Here is a 23,666-nt window from a genome sequence, read left to right on the forward strand (position 1 = left end):
TAGCTCTACACAGTGGCTTGTTTGTAGCTGAATTCTCTACAGAGTGACTTTTGTTGTAGCTGAACTCTCTACAGGGTGACTTGTTTATAGCTGAACTCTCTTCAGTATGACTTATAATTTTCTGAATCTCTACAGCAACATATTTGTAGCTGAACTCTCTACAGGGTGACTTGCTTGTAGCTGAATTGTCTATAAGATTAACTGTTTGTAGCTGAACTCCCTACAGAATAGCAATGTAATATAATTCTATAATGGAGTAAGTTATGAACGTAGCAGAATGCTCTATTAGGGTGACAGTTCTATTAGAGTATCTCGATTCGCACCAGGATGGTATTGTGAAGCTGGTGTTTGGTTAATACTTTTGGCCAGAAAAGCCCAAACCTCCATGATCCCTAATATACATGATCCCTAATATACAGTACGATACATACCGTATAAGTGGTATAAGTGGATCAAAATATTAAAGATTTAAAATATGGTATATACTTGAATGTATCTTGCTTACATTATGTGTACGTATGCTTCTCTCTTTGTAGGCTTTGTCCATCCTTGAGATGATTGTGTTTGGAGTATTGGCAGCTATCACACTTGTAGCAATTGTGGTCAATAAAAAGAAGTCAAGATTGGGGTTGATAGCTGAAGTTAAGAACTTGAGCAGTGAAACTGGTGACATGTGTGTATATATATATACGTATATTATATGTTTTCTAGGCTAGGACTTTATATATATATATATATATCAGATTTAAGGTTTTTTGACAATATACTATGATATGTAAAAATTAGTCTATATGACATAGTAAATCACAATGCACATCTACAGCAGGTTTATTTCCATCACAAGTGCTGTGTACTAATTGTGATAACATATACAACCCTCAGCATGCTGGGTCTATGTATGTATACATAGGTATGCTTTATACACATGTACATTTTTTCCGAACTAAACAACAATTTGAAATAATTATAATCCATGGCACTAATATACCAAATTGCTCAAATCATAGCTCAGGGATTTATTCCTTTCAAACAGCTTTTCACCAAGGCCACTAAACAAGACCGGTGTTTATATGCAGGTTCAGCATTCACATAATTTCTTAGAATCAACTTCAGTGTTGATGTTTTCCACAATATATTTCAAGTAAGTCTATTAAATGTTCTTTACTTCTATCTTCAAGACAATGCATGGAATTGTTAGAAATAATAGGCATTCATTTGATAACAATAGATGTTCATTTGATACCCAGCATTTATTTTTTGTTGTGATGCTTTATATCCTCAGCAACTAAAATAAGACCAGGCATTGATACAAGATTGGCCATAATTTGAGGGAATGCAGTACAGTGAAGCCTCATTGATAGGGCCCTATAGGTATGAGACCCATGATATAACTCATATATTAGTGAGGTGGTCCTAACCTCATTAATGTGGCCATCAAACAAAGTGTCCCTATTGTCAAGGCTTCTCACAAATTATTACCTGGCTAGTTGCTGTAGCAGCAATTTACAATTAGTATAAATGTTGTACATAGAAAAGTTTTATCACAGTGAAAAGTAGAGCTTTTCTGGAGAAGTAATAGCTAGTGGGGTATATTGCCAGAATAATGGGTATGACTTGCAGCTAAATTAGCCACTTAGGAGCAGAAACTTTTGCAGTGATACCTTGATTGCTTGCTCAGTTGGCCCATCTATCAAGAAACTATTACATGTATTGTGTTAGTTTTACCAGTTTGGTTGATTGGTTGATTAGTTTGGTTGATTTCTATTGGATTGTGCATGTACCTTTGACACTGAAATATTGGCTCCATTAGAAGTGTTTAAAAACAGGATGATTGTATGGTAGTAATAAATTAACTTGCTTATATAACTAGGACCTAAAAAAAACTGAGCTAAAGACCCACCTCACATTAGGGGGATGAATATCTTTAGTACTTTCTCTTCTTAAGTTAGTGGAGTAGTGATTACCAGTGCTCTAATAGAGCATTCAGTTAGTAAAAAGTGAGGATTGTAATCAATGTACTTGAAATTTTATTGCAAGAAAATTTTGTTAGGCTTTAACTAGCAACATTTTCATTGGGTATCTGATATGCAGTATACACTGAAGATTTCAGTTGAAGATTTACAGTAAACTGTACAAGATTTTATGTATTATTTTTCCTAGAGCTCAATTCAATATGATTTGTTATTCCATTACTCTATATGTCACATATCAGTCAGTGTTGATGGTATCAATGTTTAATGGAAATCATGCTATCCCTATTATCACAACACTCCTCACATACATATGTACATCGTATTACAGTTCTATACTGCTGCTTTATGTTAATGTTCTGTGTAATTGTGTTAGTACCGGGTAAATAAGGGTAATGCATAATTATGTATATAAGTTAAATAAGCTAACAGGTTACCAATTATATGCATATAGCCACAAGTTGTAGACTGTAATTTATAGAATTCATTTGACTTGGTGTATATGTTTATCCTCCAGGCAATTACAACCATTCTTCCTTGCCCAGAGGAATATATCACAATACACATGAGTAAACAAAACAACGTAAATACAAAAACAACCAAAACTATAGCTAGTTACTTGCACAAAGCAAAAACTACACACTCATACAATCAATAGAGTCACAGTACTGCTAAGGGAATCCTTATACTCATTCAGTTGACACAGTTGGTTCACATTGTACTTTGTAGCTTTAAGGTGTGAACTCTTGGACAAAATATTAGAATGTGAGAACAAGATTTTGAGTTGCATGCTATCAATTAAAATTTCTTCCAGAGAAAGAAATTATGAAGATTAGCATGAACAAAAACCTAATATTGGGATGATTGTCCAGCTACATGGTTCATGTATTTATAAATAAAAGTACTATTTCCCTTTTGAAAGAACAACATCTTGTACATAATCACATTATTAGGTGGAAATGTATTCATATACTGATTAACAAGCAACAGAAGCTACTACATTGCTGTAAAATTGATTTTTTCTATGACTGTATGGATGACAAATGTCTAAAAGTATATAATGTACATACGTATATTATACATTGCACACTGCGAATGTATTAACACATTTATATATGTACATATATACGTACATGATTTTAATGTAGAGCAGTTTTATGCACAAATATCATATGTGACTGAATTTGACAAAACAAAGCTTCCACACACATCCACTTTTTTGGCTTTTTTTAACATTGTGACTGCTTTATTAGAGTAATTGACTGCTCTATTAGAGTATCTCGATCTTGTACGCAATTTCTTGAAGAAGGGGGGGTGGGCATTTGCCCCAAATGCCCCCATACTGAGTAGTCAAGTTACAGTTTGGAAGCCTTGTTTTGTCAAATTCGGTCACATATATGCTTTCTATTAAGTGGTCTACATTGATTAAGAGTTGTAAGGATCTGTGAGAGTTGTGAGTAACTAATTCAGCAAGAAAGTGACATACAAAAGATTATGTGTATTTTATTTGCAAATGTTCTTAGCAGGTGCACAGATGATGGTGTTGCAGATGCCAACTTTCATATTCAGTAACAGGGAAGTGTTCTAAATGAAATGTGGTGACTGTTCTATTAGAGTATTTGACTGACTGCTCTATTAGAGTATCACAATCTTTTATAATTTTTTGAGGGGAGGACTTACCTTATGTGCCCCCCTTTCATGGATCTGCCACTGTTCCAGTCTGTTTCAACCATTTTTTACCATCTTGTCAATTGCCGGTTAACTATTAGAGAATAACAAATAGTTTAGAGTAGAACTCCCAATATAAGAGGAACCCTGAAATGTGCAGACTCTATACTGCTTCTTTACATAAAAGTTTTTTGGAATGTAACTTGTGGATGAAAAACTAAAGATGCTTATCTTTTCACTTCTTTTACTTGTTTACCATAGCTACATACTGCCTGTTATATGAAGTGTAACTTGTTAAACAACGCTAATGGTTTGTGTGTGCTTGTGTTATAGTTCACAAGTATAGGAGAGTATGGCTATGCACTGTGTATGTATATAGGACACCTGCATTACAGTGTAGTATAGAATTGTAGGTATTAAATAGAAAACATTATGAATGCAGTGCAGGAAAATATCACATGGGTGGGTTGTATTAACCGTATGTGCAGCTGGTGGAATAAAACTTAGTACCCTCCCAAAGCTCATCCCCTAGGATTAGGATACTACATTGGAAAAGAGTACATACAAACTTAATACTTTATAAGAACATAATAAAAATATATATAAATAGGGAAAATTATGTGGAATTATGGGATTAAGTCTATCAGGGGAGAAAATGCCCAGACATTGAAGGGAGTCTTGTGTGGTAGTCCAGTTTTCCTCATTCCTAAGAGTAACTCTTCAATCTCAAGACTAGCTTGGGATGTGATAGCGCAGGGTTTCATTAGGATTGTTAGGTTGGCCTTAGAAATCCCAAATTTGGGAACCTTAGGTATTTCGCCCCCAAGCTTCATGCAATTGGAGGCCAAACTTTGTGGCTGATCATATCACTGGCCCTATTTGCATAATCATACCATGGAAACCTGCACACCTACCAAAACAAATGGTGGTTGACAAATGAACAATATCAGCTTGAGACAAATGGCTGATAATCATTTATCCAACCAACATTAAATAAAACTGATAATTAAGAATTAAAATTTAGAGGACAGTTAAGCAACTGCAAAATCTGCTGTATTCTTCTCCAACTATATGTAATATGGGTGTACTTGACTGATTAATAATCATAAACAAGGATTCTCTAACTGTTGTATAATGCCTATATATCCTTTGGCAAATCTGTCAGATCTTAGCAATACAATGTAGACAGTGATCAAAGGTCATATTATTATGTGCATATATACATGCCCATCCTCTGACATGTATCAGTACTGCAGTTAGTGAAAAAATTCTGTTACTATTATTAGATAAAACATTTTTATTGAAGCAAAGCATTAAAAGGCATGTGCACTTGCCATGACTTTTAAAACTGTTTAAGTGGTGAAAAATAAGAATACTCTAAACGCAACAAAAATTATTACAATCTGGGGTTCACATTCTTATAATGCTTATTGTATCTTGATTGATTATTTAATTCTCCAGTGATTTTGTTAGATTTAATAGGCCACTGTATACAATCAAGAGTTCATATATATTAAGAACCTTTGATACAATCCATACATAATTTTAATACCCAGAATTTCTAAAGTAGGGGTGGATTCAGGGGGGTTCAAAGGGTTCCATGGAACACCCCTTTTGAAAGAGCCTCTCTTACTCGAAATACTCTAATAGAGCAGTCACACTAGTTTTTTGAGGAGCAGTGTAGCAAGCTATTTATCTAGTTATAAGTAGTTGGTGAGGGCATCTATGGTGAGGGGCAACTATTGTCAGCATGTGATGAACATCTTTTTTTTTTTGGTTTTCAACTTAGCTACAGCTAGGCTGAAGTTGCAATTCCAAAGTGGAACCCCCCTTTTTAAAAGTCTGGATCCGCCCCTGTAAAGATCATATATATTTATGCAAAAATGATATTCTACAACAATCTTTTCTCCTGGTATTATTGTTAGTTCTTTACAGGGACCAGCACTGAAGGTCTAATATCTGCAAAAAGTCACTGTTGCTATTATGTATATCAGTAATTCGAATCAAAACTAGCACTACTGTACTGTACAGTAAGGTTAGCATTTCCCCATAAAAACATATTGACCAAAAAACCCGTTTCGTTTTTCCATCGTGATGATTTGGCAGCATTATGCTATTAATCAAATGTATCTTCAGACAAACTATCCACCAAACCAATTAACTGATGTCTTCAGACAAACAATGGCTAACAGAGTTATTATGTTGCTTTAGTCTAACACATTCCTTTTAGAGTACTTGAGTGGCCATGCCTTTGTCCTTCTATGTGTCATTTGCTTGCAGTGCAAAGATGTTGATTTGTGTGTTGTGCGTCAGTGGCTTTGTGTGTTGTCTATCATGTACATAAAATAAAGCACATTGTGTAGTCATACCTAGCTGCACACATCCAACTGCAGCACATGTATAGAAGTTTGACTAATGACAAATAATGTTATATTATACAAAAAAGTTATCAAACAAATATAATGAATTTTATCATCTACATAGTAGATCATTACCATCACCTGATGTGTATATTTAACTCTTACTTTAGTCAATATAAGTCTAGTTAACTAGTATGGGTAAAGTACGAATCAAATTTGAAAGTCAGGTCACAAGTGATGATCTCCCTCATCAAAGCATTTTATATTATAATGATAGTAAAATTCATTATACACTTGTTTTGCTATTATCATGTGTATGTAGATATAAGTGATTACATCATGCAAAACAGCATCCTAAAGTATGTAGCAGCAAAATCCAGACAGGCAGGCAAACACACAGACATAAAATTACACATACACATGCATGTTTGCATGCACACACAGACACACAGACACACAGACACACAGACACACACACACACATACCTACTACACCACATGCACACAAAGCAAAGCAAAAGCAAAGCCCACAGCAGCCATACGAAACACAGCTATTGCCACCCAACGAATCAGCACTGGGATGCCTGTGCACCACTCAGGCTCTTAAGCCTTGTGCAGGCAAATCCTCCTGGGGGAGGGCTAGTAACTCACAGGAGGACTGTCCAGGTCTAATAGGGAGAGGTCACGGAATCCAAAGTTCTACAATGACCTCAACATCACTAAGCAAGACAAGGACAGTTGGGCATTTGCTTCCCCAGTTAATACCAGATACCCATTTATGTTACAGCTGAGCGGGCTGCTTCCCCAGTTGACACCAGGCCACCAAGTCCCCATTTAAACAGCTGGGTAGACTGGAGCAATGTGAGTAAAGTTTCTTGCTCAAGGAAACAACAACAACACCAAAGTGGCATAGCCGGGAATCGAACCTAGGAACTCTCGATCACCAGGCAGATGCCCTAACCACTTAGTTATGCTGCTTATGCTGCCACACACACACACACACACACACACACACACACACACACACACACACACACACACACACACACACACACACACACACACACACACACACACACACACACACACACACACACACACACACACACACACAACACACACAACACACACACACACACACACACAAGTAAAAGTAAAGCCTTCAGCTGATCACACCTACCCAGTAAAACACTGGGACATTTGTGCACTATTCACTTACTAAGAGTCAATACAGACAAATCCTCCTAGAGAGCAGAACCAGTACCCTAGAAGACTGTACCATGTCTTATTGAGGTATCCAAAGACCCACTTGAATCTCACCCATTTTGATAGACATGGACATTTGCATTTGCTGCACCACGTACCCCAATGAACTGGGTACCCAAATGCCATTGATGGCTCAAGTGGGTGGGATGCTTCTCCAGTGAATACAAGGTGTCCATTCACAGATGAGAAAGTTTCTTGTTCAAGGGAAGCAACAGGAACTGGTCATATAGAACATCTAACCTAAAACTTTGCGATTACTAAGATGGTACACTCACTGCTTGTCTTACTGCACACACACATGCACGCACACACACATGCACACAGAAACATACATACATACGCACACATGCACACAACACACATTACATGGTTATATAGCAATTTACTCAAAATAAGAGATAAATTTAAACCTTAAAGCCATATTTAACTTCTTCTGTATTATTGTACTTTATGAGAAAAGAACAAACTAGCACAACTGATGCATCTGTAGCCATATTTTAATTTGAATAGCTCTATTTCCTATATTCTAGACAGCTAAATGTATAGAAATCAATAACAATATTAAATGGAATTTCAGGGGCGGATCCAGAGTTTCGAAAGAGGGGGGGCACCTTTCTGAAAAACAGTTGAAGACCAAAAAAACTTGCTGAAAACCAGTTGAAGACCAAAAAAAAAAAAAAAAAAAGGTCACAACAATAATAGCTAGTTATCCTTACCAACTATATCACGTCTGTTATGTAAAATAAAATCCTATTTGTAGCTTCATAGGTAAGCTACACTGCCTCATGAACATTGTGACTGCTTTATTAGAGTAATTGACTGCTCTATTAGAGTATCTCGATCTTCTATGCAATTTCTTGAAGGGGGGGGGGGGCATTTGCCCCAAATGCCCCATCCTGGATCCGCCACTGGGAATGAACTTGGTCTTTTATTGTCGGTATTTTCTAGGATGTAGACAAGCATCCACTATACACCTGGTGGGCTGTTCTATGACTGTGAGCTTGTATATATTTGATACACGCAAGCACGCGCGCGCGCACGCACGCACGCACGAACGCACGCACGCACGCACGCACGCACGCACGCACGCACGCACGCACGCACACACACACAAAAAGAAAGAAAGAAAGAAGAAAAAAAAGGCAAAGTCTTCAGCTGCCATGCTAGCATGGTAATGCCTAGTGAGCCAGCACTGTAGGATACCTGTGCGTTACTCAAGTGCTAGGAGTCAGCACAGGAAAATCCTTCTAGGGCAGGACTAGTAATCCACAGAAGGTTGTGCCATGTCCCACAGGTGAAGGTGTGGGCACCTGAACTGGACTTTCACCCACTGTGTGAAACATGGACAGTTGGCATTTGCTACCTCAGTTAATACCAGGTCCCCATTGATTTTACAGCTGGGTAGGCTGCTTCCCAGTTGACACAAGGCCACCAGGTCCCCATTTAAATAGCTGGGTAGACTGAAGCAATGTGAGTAAATTTTCTTGTTCAAGGAAACAGCAATGACACCAGTTTGGTGTAACCAAGCACTGAACCAGGAACCTTTTGATTACCAGGCCGATGCTCAAACCATTTGGCTTTATATATATACATATGCTACCTCACTCACTCACTCACTCACTCACTCACTCACTCACTCACTCACTCACTCACTCACTCACTCACTCACTCACTCACTCACTCACTCACTCACTCACTCACTCACTCACTCACTCACCCACCCACCCACCCACCCACCCACCCAAGATATTTCAGAAGGATGTGTACTGTTTTTATTACTAATGTACTTTGCGGCAGTTAAAGAATGTGCGTGATAACGACAATGATTGCAATGATCATTGCTGGGGGTTTACAGCATATATTTTCTAACTAAGGAACAGGATTGTATTGCCATCATCATCGTGAAGATATAGCTAGCAATGAAACATTCAAATAATGATTACTTAAGCATTGCTGGATGATCATGCAATATTTCACCTTTCAGAATGTGTTTACAAAGAGTATAAGCTGTTCATCATTTTATTATGATATAACATCAAATCTTGTTAGGCGCACTATCTTAATAATAAGGCTATGGATCTTTGTGGTCACAGAATATGATCTCGACACCCTCTCACTACTGTAACAGTGGCCTTATAATGAGGTCATGAAGGCACTGAAACCTACTGTATATGTGGGGTGGCCATGATGGATCTTATAACAGAAATAGTATCAAAAGATATGTAACTCAATGCATATAGCATGAGTATCTTGATAAAAGTGGCACTGAATTCATACAAATACCTGCTATCTAAAGAATTATACTACTCTTACCTTATCGCCTATGTAACTACACTGTACTTACCTTGGCTCATCAGCATACGTTTGTTATCATAAATAGCTACTCCTATAGCATACATTTGTTATCAAAATAATGTAGCTAGTGCTAATTCTGTTTCAGAAGTTAGGAAACAATCACACAGTTTATATATATGTCAAAAATTGTTTACTATCTTTACTTTCAGAATGAAACTAAATGCGTATCCAATTACAGGTCAACATCCTGTTGTCATTTTAATAGCCAAAACCTTTTCTGTTAAAGTAATACCCTTGTAAGAAAGGTGATTTTTGAACTCTAGCTATATGAGTGGGGCAATTGCTTTAAAATTACACCACTGGTCATAATGATATAGCTATACACAGCAGAAAAACATTTTTCATGATTTACCTACCAATAATACCAGTACTCTTGTGTGTCATCAACATGAAACAACTTACATAGCTAGTTATAGCTATAGTTAGCCTATGTAAATAATGGTATGAATATAGTCTAACCATACACCGCAATGGCGGATCCAGGATGGGGAATTTGGGGCAAATTTCCCCCTCTTCAAGAAATTGCGTACAAGATCGAGATACTCTAATAGAGCAGTCAATTACTCTAATAAAGCAGTCACAATGTTCATGAGGCAGTGTAGCTTACCTATGAAGCTATAAATAGGATTTTATTTTACATAACAGACGTAATATATTTGGTAAAGGATAACTAGCTATTATTGTTGTGACTTTTTTTTTTTTTTGGTCTTTAACTGTTTTTCAGCAAGGTGCCCCCCATCTTTCCAAACTCTGGATCCTTGGGTGGAGAATTCATGGCTAGAGGAGATTATGAGGAGCAATTTGATGATTTCAATAATGAAGGACTAATCTGTTAAGCAAAATTAATATTGGTCAGCTGGCTTATGATACGTACCTGGTGATCATGACTCAGATCATAACTCCATTACATGGTTATAGCTACTCAACTCGTAAATCATGTGCCGGAACATAGAGCTATATAGCTACTGGCGTAGCTATACGCGTAGCTATACGTAACTTAAAGCTACGGAGTTATATAGACTAGCTATACGCACCTTGGACGGTTTCTGCTGTTGGATGATTGCAAACAGAACACTGACTGGCAGGTGTCAAATCATCATCGGCTCAATTTAAGGCCATCCTAGTACAACTCATTGCAGATTGCGTTGAATCACGCGTGCTTGGCTCCTGAGTCCACCCATCTTGAGACCGGCCTTTTCAGACGTATAATTTTTTTTTTTTTTTTTTTTTTTTTTTTTTTTTGTTTTTACTGTGCAGAAATCACAAATGATTATAATGCACAGATATAATTACTTAAGTTGTTACAAAAATTATCCAGGGAAGGGGAATTAATTATGTAGGGGGGAAGGGGGTTCCAAAGTTTAATTGCAGAGGGGAAAAAGGAAAATTTATACGAGTCAATGTTTGTCGTCAGTTGCCTGTAGTATCCTTTTCTTAATCGCGAATCATTAGGGGTAAAGTACTCTTTGGGGATATCAATAAGATCATTAATAATTTTATACATCATTATAAGTTTAGCTCTCTCTCTTCTTTGTTGTAAAGGGGGTAAGTTAAGTGTGCTTAGCATGTTAGTAACACTAGAGTAACTTGAAAACTCATTTAGGCAAAATCTGGCCGCTCTTCTCTGTACTGCTTCAATTCTATTAATATTATTTAAGGTATGGGGATCCCATACAGATGATGCATATTCAAGCACTGGCCTGACCATACTTCTGTAGCAGTTACATTTCACAGTGCTTGGACAGTGGCGCAGGTTTCTGTAAATAAAGGCATTGATTTGGTTAGCTTTATTGGTGATTGTTTGGATATGGTCATTGAAGGTAAGCTTGTTGTCGATGGTGACCCCTAGATATTTGGTAGATGGAACTTCCTTAATGGGAGAATTTTCAATATAATATGTGTGCAAGATAGGATTGCGCTGGTTTGTTACTCTCAGGAACTCACATTTCAGGATATTGAATGTCATCTTCCATCTGTTGGCCCATTGAGCAAGTAGATCTAAGTCCTGTTGTAAGCTTAAGCAGTCAGCAATTGATGTTATTCGAGAATACAACAATACGTCATCTGCATACAGTTTGATCTTATTGTGGATGGAAAAAGGTAGGTCGTTAATATAAATCAAAAACAATAGAGGGGCAAGAACCGTGCCTTGAGGTACACCAGAAAGGACCTGGGTGGTATCACTTTTGTGGTTATCTAGAATAACGTATTGTGATCTGTGACTCAGAAATGATTTTAGCCAAAATAGTAGTGATCCTTGTACTCCGTAATGTGCTAGCTTGTGATACAGGAGCGAGTGAGAAACTTTATCAAAAGCCTTCCTGAAATCTAGTAGAAGGATGTCGCATTGTCCCCTTTGATTCAGACATTCGGCAAAATCATTCACTGTGGAAATCAATTGGGTTTCGCAACTTCTTCTCTTACGAAATCCATGCTGTTCATCACAAAGTGTTTGGTGGTGTTCTAAGTGTTTGGATATGGCAGAATAAACAATGTGTTCTAGAATTTTGGAACAAATACAAGTAAGGGATACTGGTCTGTAATTGCTTGGCTCAGTTTTACTTCCTTTTTTATATATCGGAACGACTGCAGCAGTTCGCCAAATATTTGGTAAGTGACCTTGGTCTAATGATGCCTGGAATACAATTGATAAAACAGGAGCAATCTCGTAAGCGACTTCCTTGAGGAAACGAGCAGGTAAATATCAAGCAAGTTCCGCCTAATGGACAGTGTTTAGCTAGTTAGCATCATATGTATAGCTCCGCAGGTGGACAACTAGCTACGTACACGTGGTAGACTATAACTAGTTACCACGTAGTTTAGTAGTAGCTTTCGTATCCACCTACTAGTAGCTATACGTACGTACGAACGTAGTACACACTGAGCTAAGACACAGCTAGTTAATCGTGCAGCCCGTATAGGGCCCCACTGGCTTATCCCGGATCTGCTCAGAGGCAGGCCAGTAGCTATACTACTAGATGAATGTCTGGCCGGCAAATCAAAATCACACTGGTCTCCTGAGTTGTTCATTTTTACTGGTATATAGCTCTATTACACCACCGTACTAATGAATTGTGCAATAACCAATATTTAATGGTGTGTAATAAATAGGAAATGTCACTAAAAGCGTAGAGATTGGTATCAGTAGTGTAAACGACCTATTATCGTCATACATATATCATCGTCAGTTTTGACATCAATTATCGTCATGTTGGTTTACGCAATTTTCCGGGGTGGGGTCTATTCTACGGAACCGAACGGAACGGAATGATGGACTAAACTACGGAACGGAATGCTTTCTCAAATTGAAGCTTGCAGCTTACCATTGCTGTACAAGTTATCGGTGGCACTTCCAGCAGGTAACCAAACGCACCTCAAGAAAGATAAAACGAATTTAAGGATCGATTGTGGGTTATTGTTGGTTGTCATTAGTAGTTGGAATAGCTGACTCAATGTGTTCATCTTCGGATGTATCGAGTAGGGAACTTAATGCATGACTTGTTTTTACTAGTATGTGAGTTGTTTTTGCTTACTTTGACTTTAGAATGTACAGTCTGGGGCCCAGCCTTTCTAATCGGCATAAATCAGTAGACTCTATGTAACTACACTACAAAGGAAACAAGTGTGGTGACAAGTCAGTCTAAGCAGAATCTAAAGGAATTTTGTGCAGTGTGTGAGGAGCAAACATTCAGATACCTCAAGGAGGCTATATTGTGTGAACATCAATGATTCATTAACAGTGCAGTGGACAGAGTAGTGGACTAATGCCAGATATCTCAGCCTGAGTAGTGACAGGATGAGGTCTATTTTACAGAATGGAATGCTTTCTGAATCAAAACTTGCAGCTTGGCTAGCCGCTATCATTGCTGAAATTGCATTTTATCAGTGGAGCCTCCAGGAAAATGTAATAGGATATGAATAATAAAGTATTAATAGCTGTCTCATGCAGTGATTGTTCTACTACCTGATATATCAAGCAGGTCTCTTCAATTCATTTATTGCATGACCAAGGCAAGTTTTGTTACTGCAATACAGTAGCTGATTGGATGTCAGTCAGTTGTTTCTGCTGATCTTGACAAGATAAATAGTTTAGAAGACCACTCAATTTCTTCAGTTTCAGAGCACAATATCCACAGAGAAATTAACTAGAAAGTTACTGGTGACAGGAAAAGGCTAGGCGATCATGACTTTATTCAGTCTAATAAACAGAATATATGGTTGATTGAGTGAGGTATCACTTTCAGAATGTTCAGACGACCAACGATGAGATGCATGACGCTTCAGGACAGGATTTCTGGTAGAGTTATACTCGGAACCAAACCTGGACCTCTCCCTTACTTGAACAAGAATGAAGAAGCCAAGTTGGCAGAGTTTTTGGAGGTAGTGTCTGATGTTGGGTATGGCAAAACTAAAAAGCAAATCAAAAGTATGGTTGAGTCTGCAGCTCGTGACAAAGGAGTGTTAAGAAAAAGAAAAATCACTGATGGATGGTTTCGCCGCTTCATGGAAAGACAACCTCAGCTGAGATTGCGTAAAGGAGATAAAACAGCCTTTGTATGTATGGATGCTATGCAGCAAAAAGAAGAGCTAGACAACTATTTTTTAACCTTGAAATACATATTGGTTGAACATGACTTGATGGACTGACCTGAACAAATGCAGGGGCAGATCCAGAGTTTGGAAAGAGGGGGGGCACCTTGCTGAAGAACAGTTGAAGATCAAAAAAAAAAAAAAAGGTCACAACAATAATAGCTAGTTATCCTTTACCAAATATATCACGTCTGTTATGTAAAATAAAATCCTATTTATAGCTTCATAGGTAAGCTACACTGCCTCATGAACATTGTGACTGCTTTATTAGAGTAATTGACTGCTCTATTAGAGTATCTCGATCTTCTATGCAATTTCTTGAAGGGGGGGGATTTGCCCCAAATGCCCCATCCTGGATCCACCATTGAAATATATAGCGCTGATGAGTCTGGGATGCCCCTTGACCACCAATATCCTCGAGTTGTGGCAAGAAAAGGAAAGAAGAAAGTGAGGTACTGCACCTCAGGTAATAAATCACAAATTACAATAGTGGGATGCGTTAATGCTATTGGCCAAGCAATGCCACCATTTATCATTTTTGACTTAATATGGATTGGACGGAGAATGAGGTCCCTGGTACCACCTATGGATTAAGTGAAAATGGATGGATTGATATCATGATGGAGCTTTTTAAACTATGGTTTTTCAATCACTTCCTGTGTCATGCTGGAGCAAGTCAACCCTTACTGCTTCTGCTTGATGGCCATAGCTCCCACTACAATCTAGAAGCTATTACCCTGGCAAGAGAAAATGGTATCATTATATTCACTCTTGTGCCACATACCACACATGAATTGCAACCCCTTGACACTGCTGTTTTTGGACCATTAAAAAAAAACTGGTATGAAGAGTGCCATATGTATGTCCAATCACATCCAGGAAGAATCATAACAAAATACCACTTTAACGTTAACGAGGTCTTTGCTAAAGCATGACTGAAAAGTATGGTGCCAGCTAATATAATTAGTGGTTTTAAAACCTGTGGGATTTGTCCGTCCAATCCAAAGGCAGTTTAGATCATGATCCTACCAAGGAGAAGTCTACGGAAGTTGATACTTTGTCAAGCACCAGTTCACAAGGCGAACACAGCACTAGTGAAGCAGCAACTTATACTGCAGAAGAAGAGACTCTTTTCGTTAGACGGTATAATAATGGATATAACATACTTGATCCTCGCTATGTATGTTGGGTGGAACTAAATCATCCTGAAGATAGATTGATTGACCACTTTGAAAATGTAACACCTTTGGAACCCTGCAATATGGATTCAGGTTTGCCTCCAGTCACAGAAAGTGCTGTTACAACCCCTAATGCCCTGCCTTCAGAAAGTTCAAGCTTAACGTCAAACACTGAATCTTTATCTCCCCATTCAAGTACACCTGCTACTATACCAGACTCTAATCACACTTAAGGAACTTTATCTTGTTCAAGTAAAAGTAGTGAACCAACCATCACTGTTGTTCCAGAGTCACCACCATCCTTTTCTGGTCATACGGTGAAAACTTCTGAATCTATCACATCTACTGTTACACCAGCATCTCGTCATGAATCAGATACACATGTAGTTTTGATTATCATAACCTAGCATTTATATGAGGTTGTTAATACAGAGTCACCACTATCTTGCTCTTCTGGTCGTGCTACTCAAACTTCAGTAACTACTGCATCTACTGTTACACCAGGATCAACACCATCTCGTCATGAATCAGGTACGCTTGTAGTTTTGATTATCATAACCTAGCATTTATATGAGGTTGTTAATCCAGAATCACCACTATCTTGCTCTTCTGGTCGTGCTACTCAAACTTCAGTAACTACTGCATCTACTGTTACACCAGGATCAACACCATCTCGTCATGAATCAGGTACGCTTGTAGTTTTGATTATCATAACCTAGCATTTATATGAGGTTGTTAATACAGAGTCACCACTATCTTGCTCTTCTGGTCGTGCTACTCAAACTTCAGTAACTACTGCATCTACTGTTACACCAGGATCAACACCATCTCGTCATGAATCAGGTACGCTTGTAGTTTTGATTATCATAACCTAGCATTTATATGAGGTTGTTAATCCAGAATCACCACTATCTTGCTCTTCTGGTCGTGCTACTCAAACTTCAGTAACTACTGCATCTACTGTTACACCAGGATCAACACCATCTCGTCATGAATCAGGTACGCTTGTAGTTTTGATTATCATAACCTAGCATTTATATGAGGTTGTTAATCCAGAATCACCACTATCTTGCTCTTCTGGTCGTGCTACTCAAACTTCAGTAACTACTGCATCTACTGTTACACCAGGATCAACACCATCTCGTCATGAATCAGTTACGCTTGTAGTTTTGATTATCATATCCTTGTATTTATATAAGAATTTTCTGCAGTGTGTAGCAATGCACGTTCACCAGTTTCTGACGCTATTTCCAAGTATCTTGTTCAGTACGTGCCTCCTCCCCCAGTTAAAAAAATGCTGTGTCCACCAGAGTAACTGGATCGAGGGTGTTGACTAGTGCAGAAGGTTATGCTATTTTACTAGAGAAAGAAGAGAAGATAAGGAAGGAAAAAGAAGAAAAAGAAAAGAAAAAACAAGAAAGAATAGAAAAAAAAACGTGAAAAGGAAGAAGCTTTTAAGAGGAAGGCTGAAGAAAAGGCTAAGAAATCTGCAACAAAATCTGCAACGAAATCCAATACCGCTACCAGGAATAGGCGTAAGGAAAGGCACAGAGTGGTGATGATACATTGCCCACATCCACCTCTCTTGATGAGATGATACAAGATTCAAGGCCAGAAAACACACAGAATGAGCCCACTACTTCTGCTGTCAATGATCAAGATACTGATCAAGATTACGAGTGCTGTGAATGTTTTGGAACTTGTGAGGACGATGTCAGGATGGGCAATGGCACAGAATGGGCAAAGTGCATGTGTAAAAGGTGGATTCATGTTGACTGCATCAGTAAAACTTCCCTAGATGAATCTGGAGAAGAAAGGATATGTTCTAACTGTGTGGTTTAGTTTTCATATTGTCATTACGCTTTGATAATACGTTCGTTATTGAATTTTATCTCTGTTGTTACGTGTGTTATTAACTTATTAAATGTACGTGGATGATAGACAGTATATCGATATCGTAGTTGTAGTGGTAAAAAAATAGTGATGGGCTTCTCTGATGAAAATTCCAAAGAGGTGACAATAATAAAGCATAGAAGAATGTACAGGGTTACGATAATACGTACTGGGTGACAATATAGGTCTACTGGAAATATGAAGTGAAAAGAAGCAAATAAAAGTACTTTTAAAAATATGCTATTTTGTTCATATCTAGACAGCCTGACTCATGGTAGTGAGTCACATGGCCAAGAAACTATGAAGTACATAACCACAATTAAAGATGTGTGGCCTCTACTGTGAGTTGTTTACATGTAGCAATGGTTTTAGCCCTGGATTAATATGCAACATCTTATCATCAGATATCACATTTTGCACCATTTTTTGATGTTCCATGCCAGGTAAGTTGATGTACAAAAATATGATTTTAGATTTTACAGGTGTCACTTGTATTTGTTCATCATTGTATAATAAGTATTCCAGGTCAGTTTATGTAAAAAATATTTTTGGGGGCATGTCATACATTCTATTCAGTCCCCACTTGTTATTTAGCTAGCAGGCATCCTAATGTTTGAGTTTAGCTATATGTTTATGCGAGATTCTCCACCAGACATTTCAGTTACTTGGGATACTCTTGTATCAGATATCCACTCTGGTTTTGCACCATTTTCCATTCTTGATTAAAGTTGTACTGATAATTCAGAAAAAAAAATTATCAGTTGTAAATGAATGGGCTATGAGTTACTGTTTTTGGAGAGCTAGTGTCAGCTCTGGCATGTACTTGATAATTTGTTTATGATTCATCGTGACCACAAACCCAACTTGTAACAGTGACAATTGCAGTCCTAGCCCAGTTGTCTGATTAGCAGCTGTACAAGCCCACAGTGATAAAACTGTACTTTTATGCCCAAGTGCAATTAAGAGCCCTACAATCAGGTATTGGTTGAAAAATGGAACAAGCAATATATCAGGTACTGGCTTAGCTTAAAAGTAGGAATTGGTACAAGGTGATTTTCCTGTTGTATACTAGCTAAGAAAAATATTTACCATGTCATGCATTATGTTTGGTGGCCACTTGTTGCTTGACTGGTCTTCTCATGTTCCGTTATCTCTAGTACACCAGATTCACTTAGCCTTAAATAAAACAAAAGACAATTCTAATTGCTTGTATGGTGCATGGCACTAAATAGTGGAGTCTTAACTGAAGATTTATGCTTCCCTGGTGACTGTACATTCTTCATGCTATCACATCTTATTTATAAGACATTTGGCAATTATAAATGTTCACATGTAGCGTGGCACTAAATGGAGTCTAAAGATTTATGTTTAAAATGCCTTTCCTAGGGAGCTTACATTCTTCATGCTTTCACAACTTGTTTATCAGACATTTGGGCTTTTGTCCATATTGTGTCTTTAAAAGTTATTGTCTGGGTTAGAGGTTTGAACAGAGAAAATACGCATAGGAGCAAACCAGAATTAGATAACGTCAGTGATGACTGTACTAACACAGGTATGTTGACTGGTATAGGTGTAACACAAGGTAGAGAAATAAAGTGAAATATGTTTAAATACACAATTTTTTAAATTTTAGAGGGGTCCCAAGAAGACACAACAATTGAAGATATTTTAATTACACAAATCTATTGAGGAAGAGTATCCCAAATGTCTGGTGGGGAACCCACATAAAGTTGTAACCTTAAACATCAGGACACCTCCTGCTAAATAACAAGTAGGCATTGAATAGAATGTATGACATACGTATATGGCCCCAAATACATTTCTTACATGTAAGTATGTAAACTGACCTGGAAAATCACAACACCTGATATCAGGAGTTAATAATATCTCTATATTATGAACTCTTGCTAATATATAGCTAATGAACAAACACAAGACCAAGTCGGTGATACCTACAAAATCTAAAATCATTTCTTTGTAGCTGCATCAACTAGCCTGGAACATTGGTCCAATACCAAAGAAACTTGCTTCGATATCTGACAACACACCCTGTAAAGTAGGCACTAAATTACAGTGGAAAAGTAATACAGGATGTCCAGTTATCTGGATGTCAATAATAGACCTCCATTGTCTGGATGGTCAATTGGAGACAGTGGAAATGGAAACTGTAAATGGAAATGGTCAAATCATCATATAAATGTACCCTAGAGTAAAGCCCTTATTTAGTGGCCACCTCTCAAAGACCAAAGTCCATCACATCTCAAAGATGGTTAAGGCATACTTAATGACCCTATAAATAAGACCATTTCATGGTCATCTATTATAAAGACCAAAGACCACCTCTTCGCATTGTAATAATACATCTATTTAGTGTTTTTCCAGTTCTCAGTACTGGAACTAAAATAATTCCAGTTCCAGCCCTTTTTATTCCAGTCCCAGTTTTAGAACTGGAACTGGAACAATAATTTTGCTTTCCTTAAAACTGGAACTGGAACTATAACTATAATTTTTTTTTCCTCAAAACTGGAACTAGAACTATAAAGAAATTTTATCAAGTACTGGAACTACAGGTGTAATATTGGAACTGGAATTGGTCATAACCATACTGCTTTTGTCAATGAGATTTTATGCTCTTACAAAACTAGAATTTACCTGCTGACAAAAACACACAATGCAGTATATAACTTCATAAAATCTGTATGTATTACAACCATGTATGCATCAGTATGCTAAAACACTGCTTGAAACAACTGATTAGCTATAATATTAGAAGAGAATGCCAAATACAATGCTGGCTCAGTCACATTGTTATGTCTGGTTTGTGCAGTGCTTGATAATTAGCTACAGGTCTTTTAGTACCACCCTATATAGTGTTAGTGTTATAGTTGTTTGTGTAATAACGCTGATAACTACAGTATTAGCTGCATACGTTAAACAATTAAACCAGGCAAGACTAGCATATAGTGAGTATCCATAATTCATTATGGGCTTTTGGTTTTGGTAATACTTAAGTTAAAATAAGTGTTGTTCTAGAAATTGAAGAATAATTCTAAATGTCATGGTTCCTGAACTGGAACTAGAACTGTAATTCTAAAGGTTATGGTTCCAGAACTGGAACTAGAACTGTAACTCTAAAGGTTATGGTTCCAGGACTAGAACTGGAACTGTAATTTTAAAGATTATGGTTCCAAAACTGGAAATAGAACTGTAATAACTAGCTGATAGTGGAACAACATTAATTTATTTCACTGCTTTATCAAAATGTGAATCCCTAGAGTGAAACCCTCACTTAGTGGTCACCTCATAATGACCACCTTTTTGCAAAGAACACTTCTGTACAATGACCACATGTAATTAGGTTCTAAAGATAGCTAAGGAATACTTAATGGTCTAATTGACTAGACTACTTCATGGTTACCTTTTATAAGGAATACCTCTTCACAAAGACCATCTTTGTAAATGGTAATAATTTTTTAATTAGCTATTATAGGAAGGGGTTAACAAGGGCGGATTTTAGGGGGGTGGTTGGGGTGCTGAAGCACCCCCTTCCAAAACTTTACCACGTGCAAGCTAGGAAGCTTCTAGAAATTGCAATACAAATGCAATTGCATCTTATACGTACGCATGGGCAATGAAAAGGTGGAAAGAGAAGGGAGAATGGCTGATCTTTTCTGAACTACTAAGAGGGGTTTTGGTGTGAGACTTAACCTAAAAGCTTGCTAAAAATCGAAATACTCTAATAGAACAGTCAACTACTCTAATAGAACATCCATCATAATGTTTTTTCAAAAAGTTGCCAGTGTGTTTTCTTGACCTGTGCACTGCTATCTTACCATTGCTCCAAAATCCTGCCATATACTAATCACATTCTGAGAACAACTTCTGTCAAATGGTTTAATATAGTAGGTATTTTCAGTTGTTGCTACAAACTTGATGCTTGGGTTGACATGCTTAAGTAAACAGTTAATTTCTTAGCATATATACAGTTAAGAAGGCTGTAACATCTGAGAACTGTTTGTTTTTGCTTTATCAGTACCAATGTTCCATGCTGCATTTATCTGAATCTAGCTAGTATCAATTGAAGCTAATAAAATTTAATCTCATACAGGGTTTGCACTCCCAAACCCCTTGAATCTCAACTTTATAAGTTCAAATGATACTGCAGTATTTACACTGTCACATTATAAGGTGGGTAGTTGTAGCCAAAAACTAGTTGTATATGTAAATGACTTTGGACTCATGCTGTAAAACATTAATATGGTGATGCATGGGGCCATAGTTGTAAAAAGTCAGATTGAAATAGCAACAGAACAGTCTGTGGCTACAGGGGTGTACCGAGGGGGGTTTCCCGGGGTTTCAGGAAACCCCTTTGGATTTTACACACTACTTGAAACATTAAGAAATTGAAACTTCAGGTTTCCAGAATCTGAAATCTGTCATGGAACAGGACACATTTAAGTTAAATAATAGTTTGCAACATGATAGCAACACTTATAGCATTGTTCTGAATTATGATTTTGGTGAAAAGATCGAGATACTCTAATAGAGCAGTTAGGTAATATAAAATACTCTAATATAACAGCCACTTAGCTGTAGTGGAAACCCCTTTTCAAAATTTCTGCATAAGCCCCTGGGCTATATTACAAAGTTGAAGTTATTTTTGTGTGCATTTTATATCTCTACTCTACAATGACCTTAAGATCCAATCAACCTGTGTATACTGTCTTTGACAATCTACTATTATGTACTGCCTTATATAATCCAATAGCATTTAAAAGTGTTGCTAGCTTGTTCTGTTTTTCTAAAATTGCTTACAACTGCACTTATCCATCTTGTACCCACAAATTGCCACAATCTTTCAGCACAATAGAGTATTTGGTTAAAAATAGCTTCCAGATTCAATCTTGTTATAGCTATGTTCCAAAAATTTCTAGAGGAAGCATCACTCCAGACCCTGGCCCCCTAGCTGGAAAATTCTACATATGTGTACTCTACATGCACACTGATGGTGAATGTATACTTACCTTCTCAAGCCCTCTCTTCATTGTTACTGTTTGGATGTTATAGTTTGAACCATGAGACTGTAAAGCACACTAGCTATACTAGCCAAGCAATACACTAAATTTAGCTATCTTATATATTGATATGAATTTACAATATAAATTTTATTAATTCGTGAGTTGATGTAATCAATTAGCAAAAAACTAAAATGCTTAAATTGCTAAATTTAATGTACTGCTAAATTAAGGTATTTTAAACACAAAATTAATGATTATGTATAGCTGATATTCATATCCTTCCCCTTCCTGTTCTTTGTGTGAAGAATAGATTTTTAGTTACTGGCTGTGCCCTTATATGACAACTAATATTACTGGAATAATGGTGTCATTTCATCATTATTACACTTAGGTGACTTTACAAGCATTGTGAATCACTTAAACAAAGTGGCATCATTTTTCAGTCAAAAATATTACCAAATTTTAATACTGAATAGGCTAAATTTGCAAAAATTTTCTGTGGGGGCATGCCCCCAGACCCCCCTAGATAGAACATGCTCTGCATGCTGAGTGTGCTTTGCACACTATAGCTATTTGTATTAATCATCTGTCACTTTTCTTAGCCAACCAACCATTCATATGTTAGCACCCCCCCTTCTGAAATCCTAGATCTGCCCCTGGTCAATATCATTTGATCATTTCCATATTTTGGTCCATACTTCACTCAAGATGTCTCATTGTGAAGGTGTTCTTAAACTTCCACTTGGTTGCTAGGTGATAATGCATTTTTACAGCCCTGCGAGTGACCATGAATGCTCTGCAGTGACTCCCCCCCCCCTCTGCCCACTAAACTGCATAGTACTAACTAATGGCAATAACAACATTACATTTAAGTTAGTCACTTTAGCATGATAACATACAATTCTTAGTTATGGATATTTCTAAGATACGCTAATAGCAGAGAACACTTTTCAAAAATTTAAGGTCTTATTCTACCCTAATATGGGTTGTAATTAAATTAAACTTATAATGCCTTGTTTCAGAACTAAATATTTAATGTGTCAAATCTCCCCCTACCCGTAGGGGTGATTTCCAAAGTTTGGTCACCAATATGCCAGGCTTGTGGATCCTCATGGCTTAACTATGGAGTAACATGTGTAAAAAGTGGGCACTAGATAGAATGTATGATGCACATTTTCTTTATCAAATTTATTTCTGATTGTATAACTGAAACATTGGGCAGAATCCGAGTTGTACGAATAATAGGATGGGTAATCGAAACAAGCAAAAATATATATCAGGTTAAATGTATATCTTATGTAACATATCTGATGGGTAAATAAACTTGGAACATGATGAACCCTGTGTAATTAAGTCTGGTGAGGGGAC

The 23,666-nt window shown here is 37.3% G+C and overlaps 1 protein-coding gene across 1 annotated transcript; it reads left to right on the forward strand.

Moving 5' to 3' along the window:
• The first annotated feature begins 13,891 nt into the window (after positions 1–13,891).
• Positions 13,892–18,006, forward strand: LOC136248463 (uncharacterized). The gene is made up of 7 exons (XM_066040243.1): positions 13,892–14,173; positions 15,795–15,918; positions 16,021–16,074; positions 16,132–16,230; positions 16,288–16,386; positions 16,444–16,541; positions 17,875–18,006. Exons 1-7 carry the CDS (start codon positions 13,892–13,894, stop codon positions 18,004–18,006), a joined length of 888 nt encoding a protein of 295 aa, XP_065896315.1.
• The last annotated feature ends 5,660 nt before the right edge of the window (positions 18,007–23,666 follow it).

Source organism: Dysidea avara, chromosome 3 (genome assembly GCF_963678975.1).
Source record: "Dysidea avara chromosome 3, odDysAvar1.4, whole genome shotgun sequence".
Taxonomy (NCBI): Eukaryota; Metazoa; Porifera; class Demospongiae; order Dictyoceratida; family Dysideidae; genus Dysidea; species Dysidea avara.

Coding starts and splice junctions, on each gene's coding strand:
- LOC136248463 (XM_066040243.1), top strand. CDS start 13,892: ATGACGCTTCAGGACAGGATTTCTGGTAGAGTTATACTCGGAACCAAA. Junction 14,174..15,794: donor AAGGAGATAAAACAGCCTTT/GTATGTATGGAT, acceptor ATCATAACCTAG/CATTTATATGAGGTTGTTAA. Junction 16,075..16,131: donor ACCATCTCGTCATGAATCAG/GTACGCTTGTAG, acceptor TTGTTAATACAG/AGTCACCACTATCTTGCTCT.